General features: G+C 44.1%; 1 protein-coding gene across 1 annotated transcript in view; it reads right to left on the minus strand.

The window, feature by feature from the left end:
• Nucleotides 1-25,618, minus strand: part of LOC117362179 (short transient receptor potential channel 2-like) — a 44,471-nt gene that overhangs the window by 14,154 nt on the left and 4,699 nt on the right. The window contains exons 2-8 of the mRNA XM_033948136.1: nt 17,313-18,005; nt 10,889-11,092; nt 5,989-6,153; nt 4,726-4,900; nt 4,325-4,525; nt 3,320-3,482; nt 198-290 (exon numbers count right to left, since the gene is read on the minus strand). Coding sequence (XP_033804027.1) covers nt 198-290; nt 3,320-3,482; nt 4,325-4,525; nt 4,726-4,900; nt 5,989-6,153; nt 10,889-11,092; nt 17,313-18,005 — 1,694 coding nt within the window. The remainder of the gene's footprint in view (nt 1-197; nt 291-3,319; nt 3,483-4,324; nt 4,526-4,725; nt 4,901-5,988; nt 6,154-10,888; nt 11,093-17,312; nt 18,006-25,618) is intronic.

Genomic DNA, 25,618 nt, shown 5'->3' on the forward strand with positions numbered 1-25,618 from the left:
GACTGAGCCATTAAGGCCATGACCTCCCCTCCCCCGAACCCAATATTTTGACCAACACTAGGAGTTTGGGGCGGGGCTGGAGACTTCTTTGTTTACTCCCTTCAACCAAAAACGGTATTGCCCTGCCCCTGGCCTAGATAGAAAGAATTCTCCCAGATTGCTCAGTAGAAACCAGAGAAAGCATTACAAGCTCATACTTCCCAAGTTTTTGTGACACGCTGTAGTGGACGTAGATGTTGTTGAGGCCACACAGGAATGCCGTGAGAATGATCATCAGGATGAACATGAACCTAAAAGGAGAAATCAAAAAAGCACAATCAGAAGCAGCTGGAAAACTCTACTAAAACATGAACCGGGCATGTTGAGTCAATCCTCAGCTACCCTTGTAAATTTGACCTTCCTGAAGGTTGCAGATGACTAGATTGGGAGTATTTTAGGGCGTGAAGATGCCCCACAAGAGGTGAGTCATACTATCCAGCTCAGATCATGGCAGCAGCTCTATCACCTGTTGTCCTACACCAGGACACACCTCAACAAGGAATCAGGGCACAATTAGCCCTTTGATGTGCCTTAGACTCTTCGCTGCTTATGACACTGTAGTCCACCACTTTTTCCTTGATACGCTGTCCTCACTTGGATTTTAGGGCTCTGTTCTTTCATGGTTCCTATGTCTCACATCACACCTTTAGTGTATGCAGTGATATACCCCAAGGCTCTGTCCTGGGACCTCTTTTCTCCATCTATACTCATTCCCTTGGTGCCCTGATCTCCTCCAGTGGTTTCCAATATCACCTCTATGCTGACGACTCCCAGATCTACCTCTCCATACCAGAGATCTCTAAATGAATCCAGGTCTGAATCTCAGCCTGCCTGTCTGACATTGCTGCATGGATGTCCCACTTAAATGTGTCCCCATTCCCATGGGATCTATCTCCATCCTCGTCCCATCCCTGCACGCTCTGTTCTCATCTGCACAAGCCTTGAACACTTAAGTATTCTCTTTTGCTGCACCACACGCCTGAAACAAACTACCCAAGTCATTATGTCAAGCTACGTCCCCAGCAGTATTCGAATCCAGGCTAAAAGCCCACTTCTTCAAGGTTGCTTTTAACTCCTTACCCCACTCGCTTGTAAAGCACCCAGGCCTGAGAAACTCCCTAACCCCCTATTTGTCAATTGATTAGATTGTAAGCTCTACTGAGCAAGGACTGTCTCTTGAATGTTTTTTGTTTGTTTTTTAAATTCTTTATTTAAATTTTAAACTTTTGACATAATCATCAGTCAAATAAGAAAAAATACAGTGTTAACAGAAATATTCCTTACAAGAATAACTTCTTATTAGAAATTTAGACAATGAAATAATAAATCACAAAGTATGACTAATCCTCAATAAGTGGTGGAGGAGCTCTAAATAGACTAAAAATTTAAAAGGAAGAAGGTTATCATGCTGCTGTACCGGGCCATGGTGCGCCCTCACCTGGAGTACTGCGTCCAGCACTGGTCGCCATACATGAAGAAGGACACAGTACTACTCGAAAGGGTCCAGAGAAGAGCAACTAAAATGGTTAAGGGGTTGGAGGAGCTGCCGTACAGCGAAAGATTAGAGAAACTGGGCCTCTTCTTCCTTGAAAAGAGGAGACTGAGAGGGGACAAGATCGAAACGTTCAAGATAATGAAGGGAACAGACTTAGTAGATAAAGACAGGTTGTTCATCCTCTCCAAGGTAGAGAGAACGAGAGGGCACTCTCTAAAGTTGAAAGGGGACAGATTCCGTACAAGCGTAACGAAGTTCTTCTTCACCCAGAGAGTGGTGGAGAAGTGGAATGCTCTTCCGGAGTCTGTTATAGGGGAAAACACCCTCCAGGGATTCAAGACAAAGTTAGATAAGTTCCTGCTGAACCAGAACATATGCAGGTAGGGCTGGTCTCAGTTAGGGCGCTGGTCTTTGACCAGAGGGCCACCGCATGAGCGGACTGCTGGACACGATGGACCACTGGTCTGACCCAGCAGCAGCAATTCTTATGTTCTTATATTCTCTTGAATGTTTTAATGTACAGTGCTATATATGTCTAGCAGCGTTATAAAAATTATAAGTATTAAGAAGTAGTAAATATGTTGGGCCCTTTACCTTAATATAAATACATTTGAAATTCCTGCAGATGGAGCTCCACATGACTACAGAGGAGAAAGCAGCAGAGGAGAAGTTTCTGTTCTTCATCTCAAGGTGTAGGGTGTGGTGGACAGTGAGCAGTGGTGGCTCTGGCCCCCTATATACTCCGTCCTGGCAACAGCTGACTTACCAGGGGCTAAAGGCTGCATGGGAAAGCACTGCATTAGAGGGCCCTAGGCACGTGCTTTGTTTGCCTATGCCAACTGAGAAAGCATGAGGAGTGAGCGCATCAGTTGTTTCCTAAGTAAGGGGAAATGGTGAGACTGTAGAGAAGGGTAACCAGGGAGTCATTTGTGAAAAAGTGATCTGATGATATTTCAGTTGTATAGAATTTAATGAAACCCCAAATGAAGAGCTGAATCATGTAGCATTCTGTAGTTAGCCTTGCAGAATGTTTCTTGGTCCCGTTTTAAAATGCAAAAATAAACTCAGCCATTGCTTCAGCTCTCCAGATTGGATTCCAGAGGACAAGAAAGAGTTGTAATGTGGTAGAATTAGAACCCCTTACATTTAAAATTTTCCAATCTTCATCATCTCTTGCCCATTTTGACATCTTACAACCAACCACACTGAACTTCCCAATTCCTCCAGAAAGGACCAACTGACCACAGCCTCTTTATTTATCCCTTCCTAACTATCCTCCCATCATGCAATCTCTCTCCTTTCCTCTTAGCGAACCCCTACTCTTCACTATTCCATTCCCATCATGAATCCATCATGCACAGCCTCTTCTTCCTCCCCCTCATCTTGACCACCATGCTCATATCTTCGGCATGGTCTCAGGTTCTCTAGTAGCTTCTAGTGATTGAGGAAGCGGAATGTGTCAGTTAGAGAACTGCTCTTTGTTGAGACAATAAGCATTACCAGCTTCCATCCCACCCAGCTGAAAGGACAGGAGCCTGAGTGAGAACCAAACTTACTCTCATCCGTCCATTTGACAGAATCAAAATGTAACCATTGCTATCAGATACATCCTACATGTGCTCCATATCATTTGTTTAAGCACAAATATATGTTTTAGAGAAAATCATAGCAACCCAAAGACATGAGAGTTCCTGAGAAGATGTCTGGGAAGACATGCCCTAAGAATTAAGAAAAAGCTAGCAATTGTAGTAAAGAAAAAGAAATTGAACAGGAGAGCTATCCAACCTGATCATGTCATCGATCATCTTCCCAATGGATATCTGCAGAGTGCCCAGATTCTCATGGGCTGGGAGGATGTAGGCCAGTCGAGTGAAGCTAAGCATGCTGGTTACTGCAAATAGCACCTCAGCAATGAACTGAGGGTCCTCAGTTTTCCATTCGTACCTATCTGGAAGGCCAAAGATCAGATATCAATGAATGAAATCTACAATGCCTCTCATCATATTGCTTCCTATCATGGACTGTCTCTCACTTTATCAGGTGGTTTTTATAAAAGACCTCCCCTCGGAGGTCTTACCTCTAGGGACAAAGAGTAGGATTCAGGGGGAATGCATATTAGATTAAAGGAATGGTAGAGGTTTAATCAAAAAGACTTCACTTTGGACACTCCCTTCCCCATTACAAAATGTCTGCCACTTTTCTTTTGAAGAGCACTACCTAAGCGATTGCCAAGACTCATAATCAGAGGATATCTCTGGTTAACTTATGTAACCAACCTCAACAGACTTTCAAACTGATAGCATCAGCGTTGTCCCTACAGCTTGGAGCTTGGGGCTCAGGGCTGTGGTATCTGGAAATTCACCATACCTTCTGCCAGCATCACCCCACAGGGATTGATGTCTAACAAATCAGTGGTAGAAAAGTCAGATGGAAACTATTTTGGGAGAGGACATTGCAACCATGCAGTTCACCTTGTACAGGATGTTGTACATAGATGGGGTAGATAACAGTAGAAATCTATTTTAGTGAAATCTCTGGGGGTGGTCCCGCTACTTGGGGATGCGTATGGTAGAGGGGATCTCATGCTTCTCATTTTAAGTTTAGCTTTTGTTTAGCATGATTTTGAAAAGTTGGTGGCATGCAGAAATCACAAGAGCATAGAGAAGCCCCATGGACTAAGACTCCAGCTATAAAGAGCAGTGATTCTAACAGGACAAAGGGACATCCGAATCTGAGAGGCGGCTGTAGAGAAAGAAATGGATGGTGCAGGCTTCAAGAACAATCTCTCACTGCTTTTAGTGAAGTAGTAACATTCTCTGGATGAGGGCATATCCAGGCAGATGAAATGCCCCTTCAGAGAGACCAGGAGTCGGAGGGCAAAGGAAGCCAGGTACATGCTAATGATGACAATGTCCAGGAAATTCCACCAGTCCAGGAAGTAACTGCGTAAGCCTTCAATCCAGACCTCTTTGCATTCAAACCAGAGAAAGCCTTTGAAGGGAGAGAAAAAGACGAGAGTTTTGTCATGCAAAGCATCTACTTACTATGCCATAGCTCTTCAGTAAAGGCCTAGTGGGCCTTACAATTCTGTTCATATGATTGATAACTTCATGTTTAATGATGTACATCTACTCTGAACATATTAATGAAAAAGTAGTCTATACACTGAAATAAAAGGAAGAGAGACCCACCTGCTACCCAGATCATGTGAAATGAGTTCTCCAGAAGATTCTGGTCTCTGTCTACATTCAGATCGTGCTTCTGTTCCATGATCAAAGACTCAACTAACAGGAAGATGAGGAACCAGAGGTAAGATGCAGAGTGCAACAGGAATTTAATCACAGGGATTTTTAAGACCTTTCCAATCTGGAGAGAACAAAAAGCAGAAGGAAAAGAAAATCTGTCACAATGTCTGTTTTCAATGACTTTTTTTTTTTTTTTAAATTAAAGTATTACCTATAAAAACTGGAAGAAACCTTTCTCAGAAGATTGAGACAAACACTACTTCTCACTAATAGGGCCAGTACAAGCAGTGTGTATCAGTCACGCTGGTAGTGAAGATCTGCTCTTTTAAAAGGTACTTGGGAGGGAGAGGCTTGAGGAGTTTGTAGCTGGCGGATCGCCTCCAATCACGTCATAGGTGGGCTGCTATTTGCTGGGCATGAGCCCACCTTTGGCTACACCACTGGAGGGAACTAGCAAAATCTGAAAACTTATCTAAATGTGTAATAGTGAAAAGTGAAATCTGTTCACTATTGGGAGGAGGGAAAAAAGATGATGGTATGATGGTCAGGACAGAGAGGGATTTTGATCACTGTCAGGAGGTGAAAAGATCTGAGAGGGTGACTGTCATTGAGTAAGAGTGATGTCATGACTGGGCAGGACAGGGAGCACCGTGATGACAGTCAGCAGGAGAGAGCAGGCAGTATGATCACTGTGAGGGGAGAGGATGATTGTCAGAGGTAGAAGGGTCAACATAATGACTAAGTAGGAATGGGGTACGATGACAACCCCTACCTACCTTCTATCTCATTTCGTGCTATACAGCCCTACGGGGATAACCAGGAATTGCAATTTATTTGCATATCCGAAGATCACTGGTTGCAGATACAGGTATTTTTGGACAGGATGCTTGCATTTCAAGCAAGTAAAGAACAGTCCTGGTTGGGTAATTATTATTAATGGAGCCATGTTGCCTTATGGCGCATTTTGAAAAGAAATTGACTGTACTATTTGATAAATTCATAACAAAAACCCTACACTGTCTATACTTTAGGAAACATGTACTTTTATTAGTAGTATTTTGTATTTCGCTGACTGTCCAGCTCTCTTCTGTGTAAACCGCCTAGAAATCGTTTGATTGTGGCGGTATAGAAGAATAAAGTTATGTTATGTAGTACAGCAAAGGGAGAACAGCAGTATAATAACAGACAATGTGTTCCGATGCTGCATACCTTAGATTTTGGAGCAACCCAGTAAATCATGCAGAGGAAAGGCATGGTGGTAAAGATGATACAAGAAATGAAAAGCTTCCAGATGTTGGTACTGCCTCGCCACCCCGACAGGCTCCCACACCAAATGGACGAGAGCACTTGCTGACAGATGGGATGAGCCACAAACTAACAGAGAACAGAAAAGAAAGTTCACAACTGGCAGGACATCGACAGAAAAGGTCTCTTCCCACACAATGGCTCACTCGGCCTGCCCACTTCTTCTCTGGGTTTCCACCGCTTTCGACTATACGAGGCTAATACATAGAGTAAGAGATTTCTTGACTGGACCTAATTTTCATTCAGTGGTTCAAAAGTACTATATTTCCAATTTTTGATCATTGTATGAAGGGGTGCAGAAAGGTTATCAGCCCAATCAAGCAACTTCCTAAATTCTGAGCGTTATTTTGCCACTGGAGCTGAAAAGAGCGTTATCTTACTTCGTTAAGTGCCAATTTGCAGAAACAAAATTCTATGTTTGACATTGTTTCAGATCATTGAATGAACCATATCCACGTTATTCTCTCCTTGAATGGGCTGAGAACTTTTCAGCACCCCCTCGTAGTATGAAGTTTCAGTCTCTGGTAACCAGAGCTGAGACTGTGATGTCATAATGCCTCATTCCACCAATAAGAACCAACCTCATCAGTGATGTCACAATGGCTTCATTGTCCTATACTTGGCTCACTTTTATCACATACAATGGGGTGTTGGAAAGTTCTCGGCCCAAGTCTATGTTTTTTGACATTGTTTCAGATCATTGATTGAACCATATCCACGTCATTCTCTTCTTGGTTAGGCTGAAAACCTTTCAGCACCCCCTCTTAATAGGCTCTTAGCTATTTACCCAAAAGCTATGTGAGAACTTTACAAGCTGCGCAAAACAACTGCAGTGAGAATTCTGCTGGGAGCTTCATGTTATGACCATATTACTCCCATTATGAAATCATTCCACTGGTTAGCAATTATTAGATTAGATTTAAAATACTAAGCATGGTTTTTAAAGTGCTAAATCAGATGATTTCTCCATTGATTTATGTTCTTATAGGCCAGAGCCCGCTACAGGGGTTCAAGGAGGGTCTGGATAGGTTCCTGAAAGAAAAGGGGATTGAGGGGTACAGATAGAAGTGGAGGTAGGTTACAGAAATAGTCAGAAACCACTTCACAGGTCATGGACGTGATGGGCTGCCGCGGGAGCGGACCGCTGGGCACGATGGACCTCTGGTCTGACCCAGTGGAGGCAACTTCTTATGTTCTTATGTTCTTATTTCTGCTAAATTGAAAGTTTACCAGCCGTGTAAAATGTTGCATTCCTCTAATGATTTGCAATTAAAACCTCCCTCTTTTAAGGTTACTAGGTTGGAAAAGTTTAGGTCATCATGCTTTACGGTATTTGCACCTAAGATATCTATAGGTTTATGGAGAATAAGATTATGATGAAAATGGTCACATCAGGAATTTTTAGCAGGATAATAATTTGTGATTTATATGAGTTCTGTAATGTACGATTGATATATTATGGATTATGGATGTTTCATTGCTGTGAACCACTTAGGATTGTTAGATTTGTGGTCTAGAAATACAGTCAAACCTTGGTTTGCGAGCATAATTTGTTCCACAACCCAAAAACTTTAATACAAAATACTATAAGTACTCATATTGCAAGACCTTGCTTGTTTAGAACAGTCACTATATTCACACAGCGTCAGAGAGAGAAGAACCATCGGTTCAGTTGTGATGTGTGTACAGTGCTCCCCCGCGAATTTGCGGTCGGCGGTTCACGGTCCCGGTCATTCGCAGTATTTTCCGACCGCAAATGACTGGGCAGGGGAGACAGGAGAGGGCAGCCAGAGCGCCGGCGAGTGAAGGAAATCACTCTCTGTATGCTCCGACCGCCTCTTCCTGTACTAGAGTCGGGCCTTACCAATCAGGAGCTGCGTGTCAAAGCAGCTCCTGATTGGTGAGGCCCGACTTTAGTATAGGAAGAGGCGGTCGGAGCATACAGCGAGTGATTTCCTTCACTGGCTGCCCTCTCCTGTCTCCCCTGCCTAAAAACTGTATTCGCGATTTTTTGAAATTTGCGGGGGTTCCTGGAATGGAACCCCCGCGAATTTCAGGGAAGTACTTTATACTGTCTCTACTTGTATTGCAAGACCTTGCTTGTATATCAAGTTAAAATTTAATAAAATGTTTTGCTTGTCTTGCAAAACACTTGCAAACCAAGTTACTTCCAATCCAAGGTTTTATTGTACTGTAAATAAATGAAATAAACCATACCCTGGAGAGTCAACACATATTCATTCGTAAAATCAGAAATAAATATCAAACTAGTGGAAGTTCTTCTACGTAACCCAGAACCAGCTCCTCCGGATGTAATTTACCCAGACCACCACCCTCTGTCCTCCAACTGCATTCCTGCCAGTGGGGGGCAGTTCTTAAATACTGTCTTTTTCCATCATTAGTAGGGTTATCAGATTTTCCATTTGGAAAATCCAGATACCCTAGACCTGCCCCCGGTTCCTCCCATCCCTGTCCCGTCACGGCCCCAATCCCGCCCTAGCCCCGCCCCCGCTGCCCGATCTCATCGGGCAGAACGGCATCTGCATGGTTACGACATGATGACATCATGCGCACGTGGATGCCGTTCTGCCCAACAGCGATTTTAGAAGCTTTTCAAAACCTGGACAAAGCCATCCAGACCCCCGGACATGTCCTCCAATTTTTGAAACGTTTTAAGGCGGACTCTATCACAATAGAATGTTGGTGGGATAATTGTAAGGAGAAATCCGGACGTCTACACAGGTTTCCCTGCCTGTTCCTCACTATTGAAAATGTGATAGTGAAATAGTGCCACCCACTGGCAGGGCTATAGGTGGAGGACTCCTGCTCAGTTTAGAGCAGGGTGTCAATCACATAAGGGGCTGAAATCTAAAACATAGGAACATTTTTTTATTAAGATACTTAGGTGGCCTTTTATTAAGGTACACTAACCAATTTAGCTCACCTTAATAAAAGGACCCCTTAGTCTTAGTTACAACCTCTCCAACCCCATGCTGGCTCTGTGATGTAAACAAAATAAATAAAAAAGACTTTTCCTCTCTCTTTTAGGTCCTAGTTCACGCTTGCTGGCTAACACCAGTTCTGGCAGGATACACATTTCAAATCTGACACATTGTAATCACAAAACAGAAAATAAAATTATTTTTTCTACCTTTTGTTGTCTGGTCATTATTCAAATCATGTTGGTCCCAGGCTCTGGTTTTCTTTTGATAACTCGCTTGCCAGGATTTCCTTCTTTCTTCTTTCTCCATGCTAACTATCCATCTTCCATCTCTGTCCTCTACTTCCGTTTCCCTTCCTTCCCCTCCCCCAGAGGTCTGGTATCTTTCCTTTTTTTCATCTTCATCCCCGTAGCTGCAGCGATGGACCCCACCATCCCCAGGGTCCACCATCTCTCCTTTTCTCAACTACCCTTTCATCCAGCATCTCTCCCTCCTTTCCCACCATCCCAAGGTCCACCATCTCTCCTTTTCTCAACTACCCTTTCATCCAGCATCTCTCCCTCCTTTCCCACCATCCCAAGGTCCACCATCTCTCCCTTTCTTTTCCCAACTACCCTCCTATCCAGTATCTCTATCCCCCCTCCACACCATCCCTTGTGTCTAACTTCTCTCCCTTTCTGTTCCTTCCCTCCTATTGTCCACCATCTCTCTCCCTCTCCTCTGTTTTTAGATCCATTATTTATTTTCCCCCATCCCCTCCCCCCTCAGTCCGGCATATGCATATCTCTTTGGACCCCCTTTCCCTCCCTCCCTCTGTCCATGTACATCTGTACCAGGCCCCCCCCCTTTGAAGGTCTGCATGTTCCTCCATCTTTGTAGCGTCCTCCAGCTTCCCCCCTGGCCTCCTGGTCTCACCTTCAGCTAATTAGGGCAGCCTGCAGAGTATCGCCAATGCTGTAGTGATCCTAACAGACTGCCTTCGGCCTCCGCAACACATTCCCTCTGCCACGGTCCTGCCCCTCCTCTGACATCAGGTGTGGGATTGCGGCAAAGGGAACGTGCTGTGGAGGCTACGGCAGTCTGCTAGGATCGCTGCAACTGACTGGTGATCCTCTGCAGGCTGCTTTGAAGATGAGACCAGGAAACTGGGATGGAGGGAGGGGACGAACAGTGGGCCAAATCTCAGGCCAAATTTAATTACCCTGCGGGTCCACAGGCCTGAGTTTGACACCCCTGGTATAGAGGGAACAGAGCTGCTACCATCTCTATTTTCCTAAGCAGGTTTCACTTCTGTTGCAGTGCTAAATCTCCAGCTGCAATTAGAGTTCTGGCTGAGCCATATCTGTCTTCCTTGGTGATGTTCTATGATTTTTAGATGATAATCGAAGAGCTTTACCTCCCATATCGAAAGCACATTTGGCTTCTACTAGAAGCAGTGCTTTTTTCTATCTACTACCAGTCTTGTGGAGTAGCTTGCTGATAGAACTGAGAAAAGAAGAATCTTTGGTAAGGTTTAAAAGGAGTTTAAAATCACATTATTATACGCTAGCCTTCTCTTTGGACTTGACACTCTGGATGTTTCTGCTATGTCTGATTGAGCTTTCCTATCTGAATGGAATTATTTTATTATCTTATTACTATAGCATATTATTTTGTAAACCGCTTTGTTCTTATTTATAGTTTAAGCGATATAAACATAGAAGGGAAGGATCAGAAAACTGGCAATTACATCTACAGAATTGTATAAGTCTGTGTGAGCAGGTTCGTTGCTCGGCCAGAACGACCAAAGCAGAATCCAACATACAGTACAGTCAAAAAGCATAATTAAGAGCTACTACAAGACCATTAGGCTCTAGCTTTACCCGCTTTTGATTGTGGTTTACGGCCAGCCTGAGCCGGGACAGATTGGGGATGCCTTCCTCAAAAGCCTGGTTATCCACCCCTTCTTCATCACTGTCGTCTCCAGCATCGTTCAGCACCGCCGTGACCTCGCTCTGGTTCCGGCACATTCCCAGCAGCTCCACAGCAAATTCCTGGCAGAGTTTTTCCAGGCTCAGGTACTCGGGCTTGAAGAGAAAAGAGAACCTTCCAGAACATATTCCGATTCCTACTGTAGAGTGTTCCTGCCCTGCCACATGTGGTGTGACTTGCAGCATTAGCTATCTGTGATGGTGCCAAGATCTCTTTTCTCCACAGACCTACCAAGCCTCCCAGATTTTAAAGGGAAACGTAACCTGCAATCTTGGACCGTACCTGAACCGCCGTCCTTTTGGGGATGGCGATCCTTGGTGCATACTTTGGCCTTGTGGGAGGCCCATGAGACGATGGGCCGCCCACGCAGACGTGGTCACTCTTTGATCGTTTGGGATGCTTATCTGAATTCTCTCTCCCCGCGAGGGCGCAGCCTCATTTTGAATTCTATGAAATATTGAACGCTAGCTGGGCACCAGATACTGCAATCTTTTTTTTTAGGATTCCCCCCCTTTTTGGATAATCCAGGGGCCACAAGAGTCCGGACCCCTGGGGTGTTAGAGATCTCTGGGTCACCTTCTCTACCGTTCTCATGTATGTGTGTGTTGGGGGAGGGGGCTCTGCTTTGTTGGGGCGGGATTGGGTGGGTTGTGTTTTCTTGCACTGTTATGCCTTGTTGACTCTCTATATTTTGGATTCTGTTGGTTCTCTTTTTATATTAATAAAACAGATTTGAACATAAAGAGAAATTTATGGCCTGTCCCATTGTTTCTACACCTACTTCAAGTTTCAAGTTTATTGTAGTTTTGATTTAAACGCAATATCAAAAATTTTCAATGCGTATAACAATATTAAAAATTTGGGGGAACAAATTAAATCATTTGAGACAATAAAACATACAAACCTATCCATAGTTAATTAAAGATACATAAGGAATATAAGGATAAACTACATTTGTTATAAAAGAAAGAAAAAAAAAACAAAAATAAAAAACTTTTGGGAAAGAAGCAACATCAGGAAGGGTATTCAAAATATTTTTAATGAAACTTGGTTTGGAAAAAATGTTTAAATAAGGCTTAATCTAGAAGTAGCAACAGGTGTAGAAAGGGTAGGGTTGCCAGTAAAATTCGGACCCCCTAGACCAGCCCCTCCAGGCCTGCCCAGTTCTACCCTGTTACGCCCCAGTCCCGTCCCCAATCCTGCCCTAGCCCTGCCCCCCGTTGCCTGCTCTCGTCGGGCAGGAGGAAATCCACACATGCGCAGATTTCTTCCTGCCCCACGTGATTTAGAGAAGGCTTTTCAAAATCCAGACAAAGTGCTGGGTTTTTAAAAGCCATCCGAACCCCCAGACATATCCTCAAAAGGAGGACATACCCGGAAAAATCCAGATGTCTGGTATCCCTAAGAGAGGGCTCATTCAAAAGTAAAGGTTCTAGATTTTTTTTTTTAAACTAACTTTGTTCGGATGGGGGTTTACTTCAAGGAATTATTGTCGGGGTGGGAACGTCTGGAAGGAGTGGAAATGCAGTGGGCAAAACTGAAAGCAGCGATTGTAAGGGCGACAAACCTTTTTGTGAGGCAAGTATGTAAAAGAGGAAAATTAGGCCGCTTTGGTTCTCAAAAGTAGCAGCTGAGAAGGTAAGTTTCAAGTTTTCAAGTTTCAAGTTTATTTAGATTTTTATATACCGCCTATCAAAGTTATCTAAGCAGTTTTTACAATCAGGTACTCAAGTAAGGAATAAGAGGTTAGCTTTCATAAACTACAAAAGATCGCAGAAAGAGGAAGACGGGCAAAAATATCTGGAAAAGTTAAGAGAGGCTGGTCGTGGAGTCAGGAAAGCAAAGATGCAAATGGAAGAAAAAATAGCTGACACGGTAAAATGGGGAGACAAGACATTTTTTTAGATATATCAGTGATAGGAAGTGCAAAAGTGGCATTGTGAGACTCAAAGGTGAAGGGGAGAAATATGTAGAAGCTGATAAAGGTACGGCAGAATTGCTAAACAAATATTTCTGTTCTGTGTTCACAGCTGAAGCGCCAGGAGCTGCAACATGAGGAAGGATCTAGCAAAGCTTGAAGAATGGTCTGAAATTTGGCAGCTGATATTTAATGCTAAGAAATGCAAGGCCATGCATTTGGGCTGCAAAAACCAGAGGGAACAGTACAATTTAGGGAGTGAAGAACTTATGTGCACGACAGAAGAGTGGGACTTGGGTGTGATAGTGTGTGATTAACATAAGGTGGTCAAACAGGTTGAAAAGGTGACTGTGAAAGCTAGAAGAATGCTAGGGTGCATAGGGAGAGGATTGGCTAATAGGAAAAAGGAGGGATTGATGCCCCTGTATAAGACTCTGGTGAGACCTCATTTAGAATATTGTGTACAATTCTAGAAACAGCACCTTCAAAAAGATAGAAACAGGATGGAGTCGGCCCAGAAGAAGGCTACCAAAATGGTCGGTGATCTTCATCATAAGGCATATGGGGGACAGACTTAAGGATCTCAATATACAGTATATAGTTTGGAGAAAAAGTGGGTGAGGGAAGATATGATAGAGATGTTTAGCGATGATCATTAGCGATGATATAAAGGCTGCAAATCAGGTGGAGAAGGCTTCGTCCAAAGCAAGACAAATGATGGGCTGCATCCGTAGGGGTTTTGTCAGCAGAAAACCTGAAGTCATAATGCCACTGTACAGATCCATGGTGAGACCTCATCTCGAGTATTGTGTTCAATTCTGGAGACCACACTACCGGAAAGATGTGTTGAGAATTGAGTCGGTTCAGCGAATGGCTACCAGGATGGTCTTGGGGCTCAGGGATCTCACATATGAAGAAAGACTAAAAAAACTGCGGATGTACTCGCTGGAGGAGCGAAGAGAGAGGGGGGACATGATTGAGACCTTTAAGTATATCACGGGGCATATAGAGATGAAAGATGATATCTTCAGTCTTACAGGGCCCTCGATAACCAGAGGACACTCGCTGAAAATCAGGGGAGGGAAATTTCAGGGTGATGCTAGAAAGTACTTCTTCACCGAAAGGGTGGTTGATCATTGGAACGAGCTGCCTCAGCAGGTGATTGAGGCCAACAGCGTGTCAGATTTTAAGAGAAAATGGGATATTCACATGGGATCAATAGGAGAGTAAAAGTCAGGGAGTGGGTCATTGGTATGGGCAGACTCGATGGGCTATGGCCCTTTTCTGCCGTCAATTTCTATGTTTCTATGTTTAAATATTTATGTGGCATAAATACGCATGAGGTGAGTCTCTTTCATTTGAAAGGAAGCTCCAGAATGAGGGCATAGGATGAAGTTAAGAGGAGTAATTGAAGGAAATTTTTTTTACAGAAAGAGTGGTAGAGGTGGTGGAGACAAAGAATTTAAGAAAATGTGGGATCTCTTAGGGAGATAGTGGATGCTGCGGATGGGCTGACTGAATGGGCCATTTGGCCTTTGTCTGCCATCATGTTTCTATGTTTCTAATATGCATTTGAAGTGGGAGCCAGGCAGCCAGAACTGGCATCAAGCATCCCTTTGGAATTTGGGTTACTCAGTAGTTCTGCCTCCAGCACACAATCTCTGTTCTTTACGGACATGGCACACAAGTTTCCTGGATCTCCAGTATACACTAAAAAAGAAAGCGACCACCAACCCAAACAGGCTCAAATGATATCCCAGAACAGGTGGTATTCTTACTGTAAGCCTTAAAAAAACTTTTTAAAATATCTCTGAAAAAAATAGACAACTCTTTATTAATCCATTAAGACATCCATAATCTCAGAATTTTCTCGCAAGAAAACATCCTCACAAAATAATTTCACAAAAAAAGTGAAAAAGCTGAGAAGTCTCATAAACAATTAAAATGAATATTCAACACAAACGCCTAGATCAGCTCTGCTCCAACCCTTCATGAGCATCTCAAGAAGTATCGTAGAAACATGACGGCAAATAAAGGTCAAATGGACCATGCCATCTGCATTATCCACCATCCCTTCCTCTCCCTAAGAGATCCCATAGAAACATAGAAATATGATGGCAGATAAAGGCCAAATGGCCCATAGATGTTGCAAGGCAGTATCGCAATATAACAAGACTCCAAAGAATTCTTGATCTATTTTATCCAACTTCTTCTTCCTGGTCAAACCACTACCATCTCTATTTTTCCCAGGCAGATTTCACTTTTGTTGCACTTATCTCCCCCTATGATCCCCCCCTGTGAGCTCCACTCAGCTGGTAAGTCCCTCCATTCTGTGCCCTTCTCTTCATCTGCCAACTCCAGACTCCGTGCCTTCTGCCTTGCTGCACCGTATGCTTGGAACAAGCTGCCCTATGGCGGGCTCCGTCTCAGGCAGTATTCAAGGCCCTGTTAAAAGCTCACCTCTTTGAGAGTGCTTTCAACTCCTAACTCCTTAGGATTATGTCACGTCTGTCTGTCCAAGTTAGATTGCAAGCTGTCTATAAATGTCAAAATGTACAGCGCTGCATCAGTGATAAGTAGTAGCAGTTGCAGTGCTAAATCCCTATCTATATGCAGCCCTGCAATTAACGTTTTGGAGTCTTGCCATATTGCCTCGGTCACGGGATAAGCGATGCTGCCTCGCATCATCTATGATGCTCCTTGAAGAAGCTTGTGGAGGGTGAAACCAGTTGGAACAGAGCGGATATGCAAGCTTGATGTGTTGAATATTCACTTCAATAGTATATGTCACATCTTTTTTTTTGTGAAACTGCGTGAGGACGTTTCGTTATTGGAGAACCTTATCCTCAGAGAATTCAGAAAAATGAGGCCACCAGAATAAATAATAATAAAAATAACTTTATTTTTGTATACCGCATTACCATGGAAGTTCTATGCGGTTAACAGATGAAGAGACTGTACATTGCAGCGAAGTTACACATTTTTTATTTTTTTGGCATAGCTACGTTTACATTTTCGGCAATGTTACATTTGCGGTGAAGTTATTTTCAGGTCGGTTACTATTGCAGAGAAGTTACAATTGTTGTAAGTTGCATATATATAGCGGAGTTCATACAGTAGTGTTACATACAGCGGGGATGTATATTGCGGCGTTCGATAAAGCCGAGCAGAGGCGTTAAGTAAGGGGGGTAAAGAAGAAGGGGTGATTAGTTGGATAGGGTGATCCATTTTGTTAAGCCGTTAGGTGGCAGACAGAATTGGAAGAGTCGAGAGACTGAGGTAAGTCAAGGTCCGAGGGGGAGGCAAGGAAGAGGGGGGGAGAAGTTAGAGGAATTTATCAAAAAGGCTGTTGCAGATTTATCCTCATAGGGATCACAGAAACGGAGGTGCTGCTGGACAAGAATATACACTGCCAATAAGCATGTCATTTATCAATATATTCTGATGGCTAGGACTCAGCTGCATGTGAGCTGAGTAGCACAGCTTTGGTCATGAGACACAACTCTCTCTTGTCTGCTCTTAAATATAGTGCTACGGCATAGAAACATAGAAAAATGACGGCAGAAAAGGGCCAAAGCCCATCAAGTCTGCCCACTCCAGTGACCCTTCCCCCATGAGTTTGCTCACCAACCTCCTGCCCTTACCTCATTAGAGATCCCACATGAATATCCCATTTATTTTTGAAATCTGCCACGCTGTTGGCCTCAATCACCTGCCGTGGGAGTTCATTCCAATGATCGACCACCATCTCGGTGAAGAAATACTTTCTGGAGTCCCCATGAAATTTCCCTCCCCTGATTTTCAGCGGATACCAGAAAAACTATCACTCTCCAACCTTTGTAAGGTATGTAACCCTTTCAGGCCTGCTGACAATGTTTCAAAATTGTATTTGAGGATAATGCAATGAGATTAGACCATGTCAGAAATAAGGTGAGTGATATATATTTAGTCCAGTAAAAAGGTAAGTGCCTAGCTTTCACTGCAGTAAATCATAGCAATGTAATATTTTTTTTAATCTTTATTCATTTTTTCATCTTACAGCAAGTGTATCAAGAAATTCTTGATGTCACTGGCCATATAATTATTGGCCTGTTTGCATCTTTTACACCTGTTTTATATATTCTTAGTCATACATTTGGTGTTTCATGGCCTAACAGCTACTGTTTCAAAACTAAAACCCTGCTACCTCTGTTAATGCTCCCCAGTCTTTCTATGGGGGCCAATTCAACATTTGTTATATGAACAACGAGATTTCTCTGCTAATGATGGACCTCTTTACTGCTCAGCACAAACCTCATTCAGAACTGGATGCAAAACCCAACAACAGTCAGTTGTCTCGGACTAGAGATGTAGCATTAAAAAATATAAATGAAATAAGGAACAAAAATGAGACAGACCTTAAACTCTGGTTCTTTTCGGGACAAACGTTTGAGCTCTCTACTTAGCTTGAAGGCTCTCAGCATAGCATCTTCACTGGCTATGGACAAATAGGCCCGGCTGGCAATGCCCTTGTACGTATTAATGCGCGACAAGGAGAATTTGAGTAGATCATACTTGCGCCCATTACTACATTCCAAGCAACTGCAGGAGATCTTATGAGGCGTAGTGATGACGTGCCCTTTTTTCATCAACATTTCCACAATTTCGTATAGGTCCTTCTCACAGGCAAGGGTCAGAGGGGTCACACCAGGAGCAAAGCGCGAGTTGTCGATGGAGTTATCAAAGAAGGCCAGCGAGAAGGACTTGATGTCCATCTTGATCCCCTTTTCCTGGTCAAGCCGATCCAGCAGAATTCTTACCACATTTGGCTGGTTGGTATCCACAGCCACCAGAAGAGCTTCATGAATCTGACGGAAGTCAAACTTGACACCTTGCAGCAGGGTCTTCATGATTTCCTCGTTGCCAGTACGGATGGCCAGGTTGAGGGCCTCCCGCCAGGAGCGGTCCTCATTATCATCCAGTTGCCGTAAGATCCCATCGCCAACATGCAGAAGTTGTTGCACCTGGTTGATGTTCCCATCATGAATGGCAGAAATTAGTGCAATGGGGAATTTCAATTTCTTGTTGACTATTTCCCTCCAGTTGGCTTGCTGGTGGAAGAAAAGAAGCATTAAATCACAGATGATTCTTGTCAACACTTCCCCTCTACTAACGAAAGTTTTACAAAATACAATTATTCATATTCTAGATTTCCCAACTGTGCTGAGATCAGATAGTGTCTATTTGTACAATTCATCTTTTTGCTAAAATATGGCTCTAATGGACAGCTAGTGGATCAAAATTTAGGTATTGTGACAAGCACCCTCCCTTTCCTGTTCTAGACTTTCTTTACTCCCCCTATTGCCACCACCATCTCTTCTGTTAATCTAGTTCCTTGTACTCCTTTGCTAAGACATTTTCAATAGGACACCTAAGTCTGAGTTTGGACGTTTTGGGAAAGACGTCCAGAAAACCAGTAGAGAAAATATCCATTTTCAAAATAGCAAGACATCTATCTTTTCAATTTTTTTTAATGACCTTAGTGCCTTTTAGTCGTTTTCAAATACAAAGATGTCCAAATGAAAAATGCACAAAAACAAGCTATTGGGACATCTAAACAGCCAGCATTCTTAGCAAACTGGCCCAAGACATCTGGCACGAGCCGAGGTGCGCTCTAGGGGGTACTGCAGTGAGTATCACATTAAAAAGCCCCAGGTACACATTTCACCATAACCTGCTTGTATTTTATGGTGAGCCCTTCAAAATCTAATCTAATCCAATCCAGTATTTTTGAGTTATGCTATGTATAAACGGGTTCACCGAATGTATATACTACATTATAGCAGTTTGAGGAGGGCAGGGTTATGAATGGGGTAATGGGGGAAGAAAAATAGAGGTTCTATGACTGTACTGATAGAGCACTTGAGTAGAGTGTGGGATTTAGTGACTCTTATGTTCTTATGTGTATGGTGAGCACAGCATAGCAAAGGGTCACTCTAGGGCAGGGGTGGGCAAACTTTTGGACTCGTGGGCCACAATGGGTACTTAAATTTGACAGAGCAGCCAGACCAAGAGCAGATGGATGGAGTGTTTGTGCAGCAAAACCCTTGAGCACCAGTCCCCGCTGCGCATCCTTCCCTCCCATCCGAATCCCGCCAACCGTGAGCCCTACATACCTCCCTCCAGAGCAGCATCGAGCCGGCAGCACTCTAAACAGGCTGCTTCGCGGCCTTCTCTCATCAGAGCCTTCTGTGTGCCGCATTACTGATGACATCATCAGTGATGCGACAGAAGGAATTCCCTGAAGAGAGAAGGCCACGAAGCAGCCTGTTTAGAGTGCTGCCGGCTCGATGCTTGTGGTTGGCGGGCCATTTTAAAAAACTAAACGGACTGGATATGGCCCACGGGCCTTACTTTGCCCATGTCTGCTCTAGGGGCTCTGCAATGAGCATCACATTAAAAAGTCCCAGGAACACGTTATAGTTTAGTTTAGTTATTTATTTGTATCCTGCCTTTTCCAAGGCGGGTCACAGCAAATACACACATCATCATCATGACAACATACATTCCACAACAATTTCAAGCAAACAATAAAATACTAAAGCGACCAGCGCTTCCTCACAATTTAAGATACAAAATTTAAATTCCATACTTCATTGTACAAAAAAGTTGGGGGTTTTTCAGTAATTTGTAAAATTCTGCAAATTATCCTGCTGACAAATGTATAATGGAATCTTGTTCCATTCCCTGGGACCTATACATGAAAATATACTGTACCTAGAACCTGCACTCGCAGTTCCTTGACAGTTGGAACATATCTGTATACTTTGGAGGAAAGGCAGGAGAGGGGAGATATGATAGAGACATAAGAACATAAGCCATGCCTCTGCTGGGTCAGACCTGAGGTTCATCATGCCCAGCAGTCCGCTCACACGGCGGCCCATCAGGTCCAGGACCTGTATACTAGCCCTCTATCTATACCCTTCTATCCCCTTTTCCTTCAGAAAATTGTTCAATCCCTTCTTGAACTCCTACGTAATGTAAATGTGCATGAGTCGAGTCTCTTTCATTTGAAAGGAAGCTCTGGAATGAGAGGGCATAGGATGAAGTCAAGAGGTGATAGGCTCCGGAGTAATCTAAGGAAATACTTTTTTACAGAAAGGTGGTAAGATGCATGTAATAGTCTCCCGGAAGAGGTGGTGGAGACAGAGACTGTGTCTGATTTCAAGAAAGCCTGGGATAATCACATGGGATCTCTTAGAGAGAGGAAGAGATAATGGTTACTGCAGATGGGCAGACTGGATGGGCCATTTGGCCTTTATCTGCCATCATGTTTCTATAAGTCCGCGTGGGCTATAGAACGCAGCTGGTGAGGCAGAGAATGTGGCATAATGTTTCCTATAAGATACTTCGGTGCTAAATAATGCACACCAAAACAATAGCCCTTAAGCCTGCAGGTGTCATCTTTATGTAGGTATAGTAGGTTTTGGATGGGTTTGGAGGGCTCACCATATAATATAAGCACCCATGGGGACCCCCCTCTGGCCCACGGGACTCCCACGGGGATGGAAGGCTTTGGAAGCAGGGTTCATCCATATAATATAATGGACACGTCAGCCTTAGTAAAAGAGGGGGTTTATAAGTTAATTACCTGAACGGAAAACAAGAAAAGGGTTCCACCAAAGAGATTCCACAAGGAAAACAGCAGTGCAAACACACAAAAAACTGTGGAATTGATGATCCTGTCAGAAGTAATTGCTGCTTTTTATGGGGACAGGCGGGGATGGAGGTAATTCCTTGCGGGGATGGGTGGGGAGGGAGAGGATCCTGGTGGGGACGGGTGGGGATGGAGAGGATCCTGGCGGGGACGGTTGGGGATGGAGAGGATCCTGACGGGGACAGGTGGGGATGGAGAGGATCCTGGTGGGGATGGAGAGGATCCTGGCGGGGGCCGGGTGGAGACGTAGAGGATCCTGACAGGGACGGGTGGGGACGGAGAGGATCCTGGCGGGGACGGGTGGGGATGGAGAGGATCCTGGCGGGGATGGGTGGGGAGGGAGAGGATCCTGGTGGGGACGGTTGGGGATGGAGAGGATCCTGACGGGGACAGGTGGGGACGGAGAGGATCCTGGTGGGGATGGAGAGGATCCTGGCGGGGGCCGGGTGGGGACGGAGAGGATCCTGACAGGGACGGGTGGGGACAGAGAGGATCCTGGCGGGGACGGGTGGGGATGGAGAGGATCCTGGCGGGGATGGGTGGGGTTTCTGTCCCTGCACAACACTCTAATTTGGATGTCCATGGATATCTAAATGTCAGCTTTTAAACATCTAAAACATGAATAAAGCTTCTACAATAAGCAGCTTATTGACTTAAAGCTTGGGACAGAACAGAATATTTATTGATAAAATCTATTTCATTAGACAAAGCAGTGCGACAAAAACAGGAGATCCGACCTTCTCACAGTGGACACAAAGAACACAGCGAAGGTGACCACAAGGTGCTCAACATCTTTGAGTCTTATGTTTGAAGAATAAAGATTTTCAGCATCTTGTGGTCGCCTTCACTTTTTTCTTTGTGTCATTAAGCAAATATATAAATTTAATCATTAGAGCCCTAGAGCACTACAATGTAGGTATTAGATATGTCTAAATTTCTTTGGCCTTAGTCACTCACCCCCCCCCCCCCCACTCACCCCAGGCACAATTGATAGTCAATTATCCAAATTGATAGTCAATTATCCAAATTAGGAATACAAGAGGGAAAACTGTAACCATAGGGTATTTTCATCAGAAAGTAATTTGCCCTAAACAGTATATTAGCATTCATTGAGAAGCAAACACAAAACAGCAGTGTAAAATATACCAAATAAGGCCACTCCCTTAGCACAGTCAAATAACTAAAGAATTCACCAATACTAAGATACAGACAGTAGTAAGATGGATGCTATCCAGTTCTTGCATCGAGTGCCACATGTATGGTTATCTCCCATTTGGTGAGAGATCATATGTGTGCGCTCAGTGCAAAGAGCTCAAGGGTCTTAAGAACATAAGAAGTTGCCTCCACTGAGGCAGACCAGAGGTCCATCTTGCCCAGCGGTCCGCTCCCGCGGCGGCCCATCAGGCCCACTGCCTGAACAGTGGTCTCTGACTAATTTTATAATTTACCTCTAATCCTGTCCCTATAACCTTACCTCTACTCCTACCTGTACCCCTCAATCCCTTTGTCCTCCAGGTACCTGTCCAGACATAAGAACATAAGCATAAGAACATAAGCAATACCTCTGCTGGGTCAGACCTGAGGTCCATCGTGCCCAGCAGATCCAGGACCTGTGCAGTAATCCTCTATCTATACCTCTCTATCCCATTTTCCAGCAGGAAATTGTCCAATCCTTTCTTGAACCCCAGTACCGTACTCTGCCCTATTACTCCCTCTGGAAGCGCATTCAAGGTGTCCACCACACGTTGGGTAAAGAAGAACTTCCTAGCATTCGTTTTGAATCTGTCCCCTTTCAACTTTTCTGAATGCCCTCTTGTTCTTTTATTTTTCAAAAGTTTGAAAAATCTGTCCCTTTCCATTCTCTCTATGCCCTTCATGATCTTGTAAATCTCTATCATATCACCTCTAAGTCTCCTCTTCTCCAGGGAAAAGAGCCCCAGTTTCTCCACTCTCAGTGTATGAAAGGTTTTCCATACCTTTTATCAATCGTGTCGCTCTCCTCTGAACCCTCTCGAGTAACGCCATATCCTTCTTAAGGTACGGTGACCAATATTGGATGCAGTACTCCAAGTGTGGACGCACCATCGCCCGATACAACAGCAGGATAACTTCTTTCGTTCTGGTAGTAATACCCTTCTTGATTAAACCTAGCATTCTATTCGCTCTCTTAGCGGCCGCTGCGCACTGTGCCGTCGGCTTCATTGTCATGTCCACCATTACCCCTAAGTCCCTTTTTTGGGTACTCTCCTTAAATAACATCCCTCCCATCATATAACTGTACCTCAGGTTTCTGCTTCTCACATGTAGTACTTTACATTTCTCAACGTTGAACTTCATCTGCCATCTCGTCGCCCATTCCCCTAGTTTGTTCAAGTCCCTTTGCAATTCTTCACAGTCCTCTTTAGTCCGAGCTCCACTAAATAGTTTAGTGTCATCCACAAATTTTATTATCTACTTTTCGTCCCTGTTTCTAGATCATTTATAAATGTATTAAATAGCAGCGGTCCGAGCAACGAGCCCTGCGGAACACCACTCGTGATCCTCCTCCAGTCCGAGTATTAGCCCTTCACTCCTACCGTCTGTTTCCTACCCGCCAACCAGTTTCTGATCCATCTATGTACGTCTCCTTGCACCCCATGGTTCTTCAGTTTCCGAAGTAGGCGTTCATGGGGTACCTTGTCAAAGGCTTTTTGGAAATCTAGATATATGATGTCTATGGGGGAGTCTTCTCTGTCCATCCATTTGTTAATTCCTTTGAAGAAGTGCAATAAGTTTGTTAGGCACGATCTCCCCTAGCAGAAACCATGTTGGCTGGTTATCAGAAGCTTGTTTCTTTCAAAATGTTCATCTATGTTGTCTTTTATCAGTGCTTCCGCCATTTTCCCCGGAACCAAGGTCAGACTCACTGGTCTATAGTTTCCCGGGTCACCTCTTTATCCCTTTTTAAAGATGGGCGTAACGTTGACTATCTTGAATCTCTTAAGGCTAGAGTGGCGGACTTGGAGGAACTGAGGCAGACGGGGAAGTATAGAAGAAACCTACAGGAATATTTATCTCCCCTACTTTCCTTTACTTATTGTAGTTCTACCCCTTACTTTCACTGTCATGTATTGTCGTATTAAAAGAAAAAAAAAATCCAAATAGCACCAAAAGATTCTACAAAGGAAATGGAACAAGAAAACAATAAAAAAGATTGTGGAACAAAAGTTTGTAGTTTAATAAGCAACCAAATAACTTAACAATAATCCACAAAGGATGTATACAATCACAATTGACCGAGATAAAAACCAAATAATGTATCAAATACAAATGACCCAACACAGGCCGTGTTTTGGAAAAATAAAAATGCCTTCTTCAGGAGTATTACTGGGTCTTCGGCTGTCTTAAATATAAAAACATAAGCACCAGCTTGTTTGCTGTGCTCTTTGTAGCCTCTTAACTACTTGGATTTTTTTTTTGTGACCGCATCTGGAGGGCGGCTGAGCATGTGTGGATGACATCACATGAATCCGTGCATGCTCGGGGGTCCTTGGACACGGCCTGGTGGTCAGGAATTAAAAGAAGCAGCTTGCTGGGGGAGGGGCTGGAAGCAGAATAGGGAAGGGCTCGGCAGAACAGGGCATGGCCACGTGTCGGATTTTTTTTACACAAAATATGGTAACCCTTACACCAATTAGAAAATGGAGGATGTAAATTAAAGAGCTAAGGCCGGTACTGGACAAACTTGCACGGTCTGTGTCCCACATGTGATGATTTGGTGTAGGGTGGGCTGGGGAGGGCATCAATGGAAACTCCACTAACTTGGAACATGAGGATGTTTCTGGCCAGATTTATGGTAGATATCCTGCAAATGGGATGGTTGGATAGGGTGGAATTGAGCTTGGACGGCAACTTCAGCATTCGGAACCTAAGACAATACCAAGTGGACTTTACAGTCTATGATCCAGAAATATCAAATAAGAGACAAGTTAATCATTTTTATTTATTTATTCAATTTTCTATACCATTCTACATAAGAACATAAGAACATAAGCAGTGCCTCCGCCGGGTCAGACCATAGGTCCATCCTGCCCGGCAGTCCACTCCCGCGGCGGCCCAAACAGGTCACGTCCTGTCTGAATCACCAGAAGGGGCTCCCTTGCCACCTTGGTTTCTCATTGAAGTCCTATCTTCCCATCGAAGTCCTAACCCTCTGGTCTTGCGCATGCACGACCTGGTTGGGTTTCTATACTTATTACCTGGTTAGCTTTCTATACTTGTGTTACATCCCAGCTCCTCCCTCAGTATCCCACGATCCCTTTATCCCTCAGGAATTCGTCCAATCCCTGTTTGAATCCCTGTACCGTACTCTGCCTGATCACTTCCTCCGGTAGCGCATTCCAAGTGTCCACGACCCTTTGCGTGAAAAAAAACTTCCTTGCATTTGTTTTGAACCTATCTCCCTTCAGTTTCTCCGAATGCCCCCTCGTACCTGTTGTCCCCTTCAGCCTGAAGAATCTGTCCCTATCCACCCTCTCTATGCCCCTCATGATCTTGAAGGTCTCTATCATATCTCCCCTGAGCCTCCTTTTTTCCAGAGAGAAGAGCCCCAGCCTATCCAACCTCTCAGCGTATGGGCAGTGTTCCAGCCCTCTTACCAGTTTCGTTGCTCTCCTTTGGACTCTCTCAAGTACTGCCATGTCCTTCTTGAGGTACGGCGACCAATATTGAACGCAGTATTCCAGATGTGGACGCACCATCGCTCGATACAATGGCATGATGACTTCCCGTGTCCTGGTTGTTATGCCCCTCTTTATGATGCCCAGCATCCTGTTGGCTTTCTTCGAGGCTGCTGCGCACTGTGCAGATGGCTTCAATGATTCATCCACCATCACACCCAAGTCTCTCTCAAGACTGCTGTCTCCCAACAATGCCCCCCCCAATTTGTAGTTGAACAATGGGTTCTTTTTCCCTATATGCATGATCAAGGAAGCTCAGGTACTCAAGCATTTTTCCCTGTTTGTCACA

Source organism: Geotrypetes seraphini, chromosome 6 (assembly GCF_902459505.1).
Source record: "Geotrypetes seraphini chromosome 6, aGeoSer1.1, whole genome shotgun sequence".
Classification (NCBI taxonomy): domain Eukaryota; kingdom Metazoa; phylum Chordata; class Amphibia; order Gymnophiona; family Dermophiidae; genus Geotrypetes; species Geotrypetes seraphini.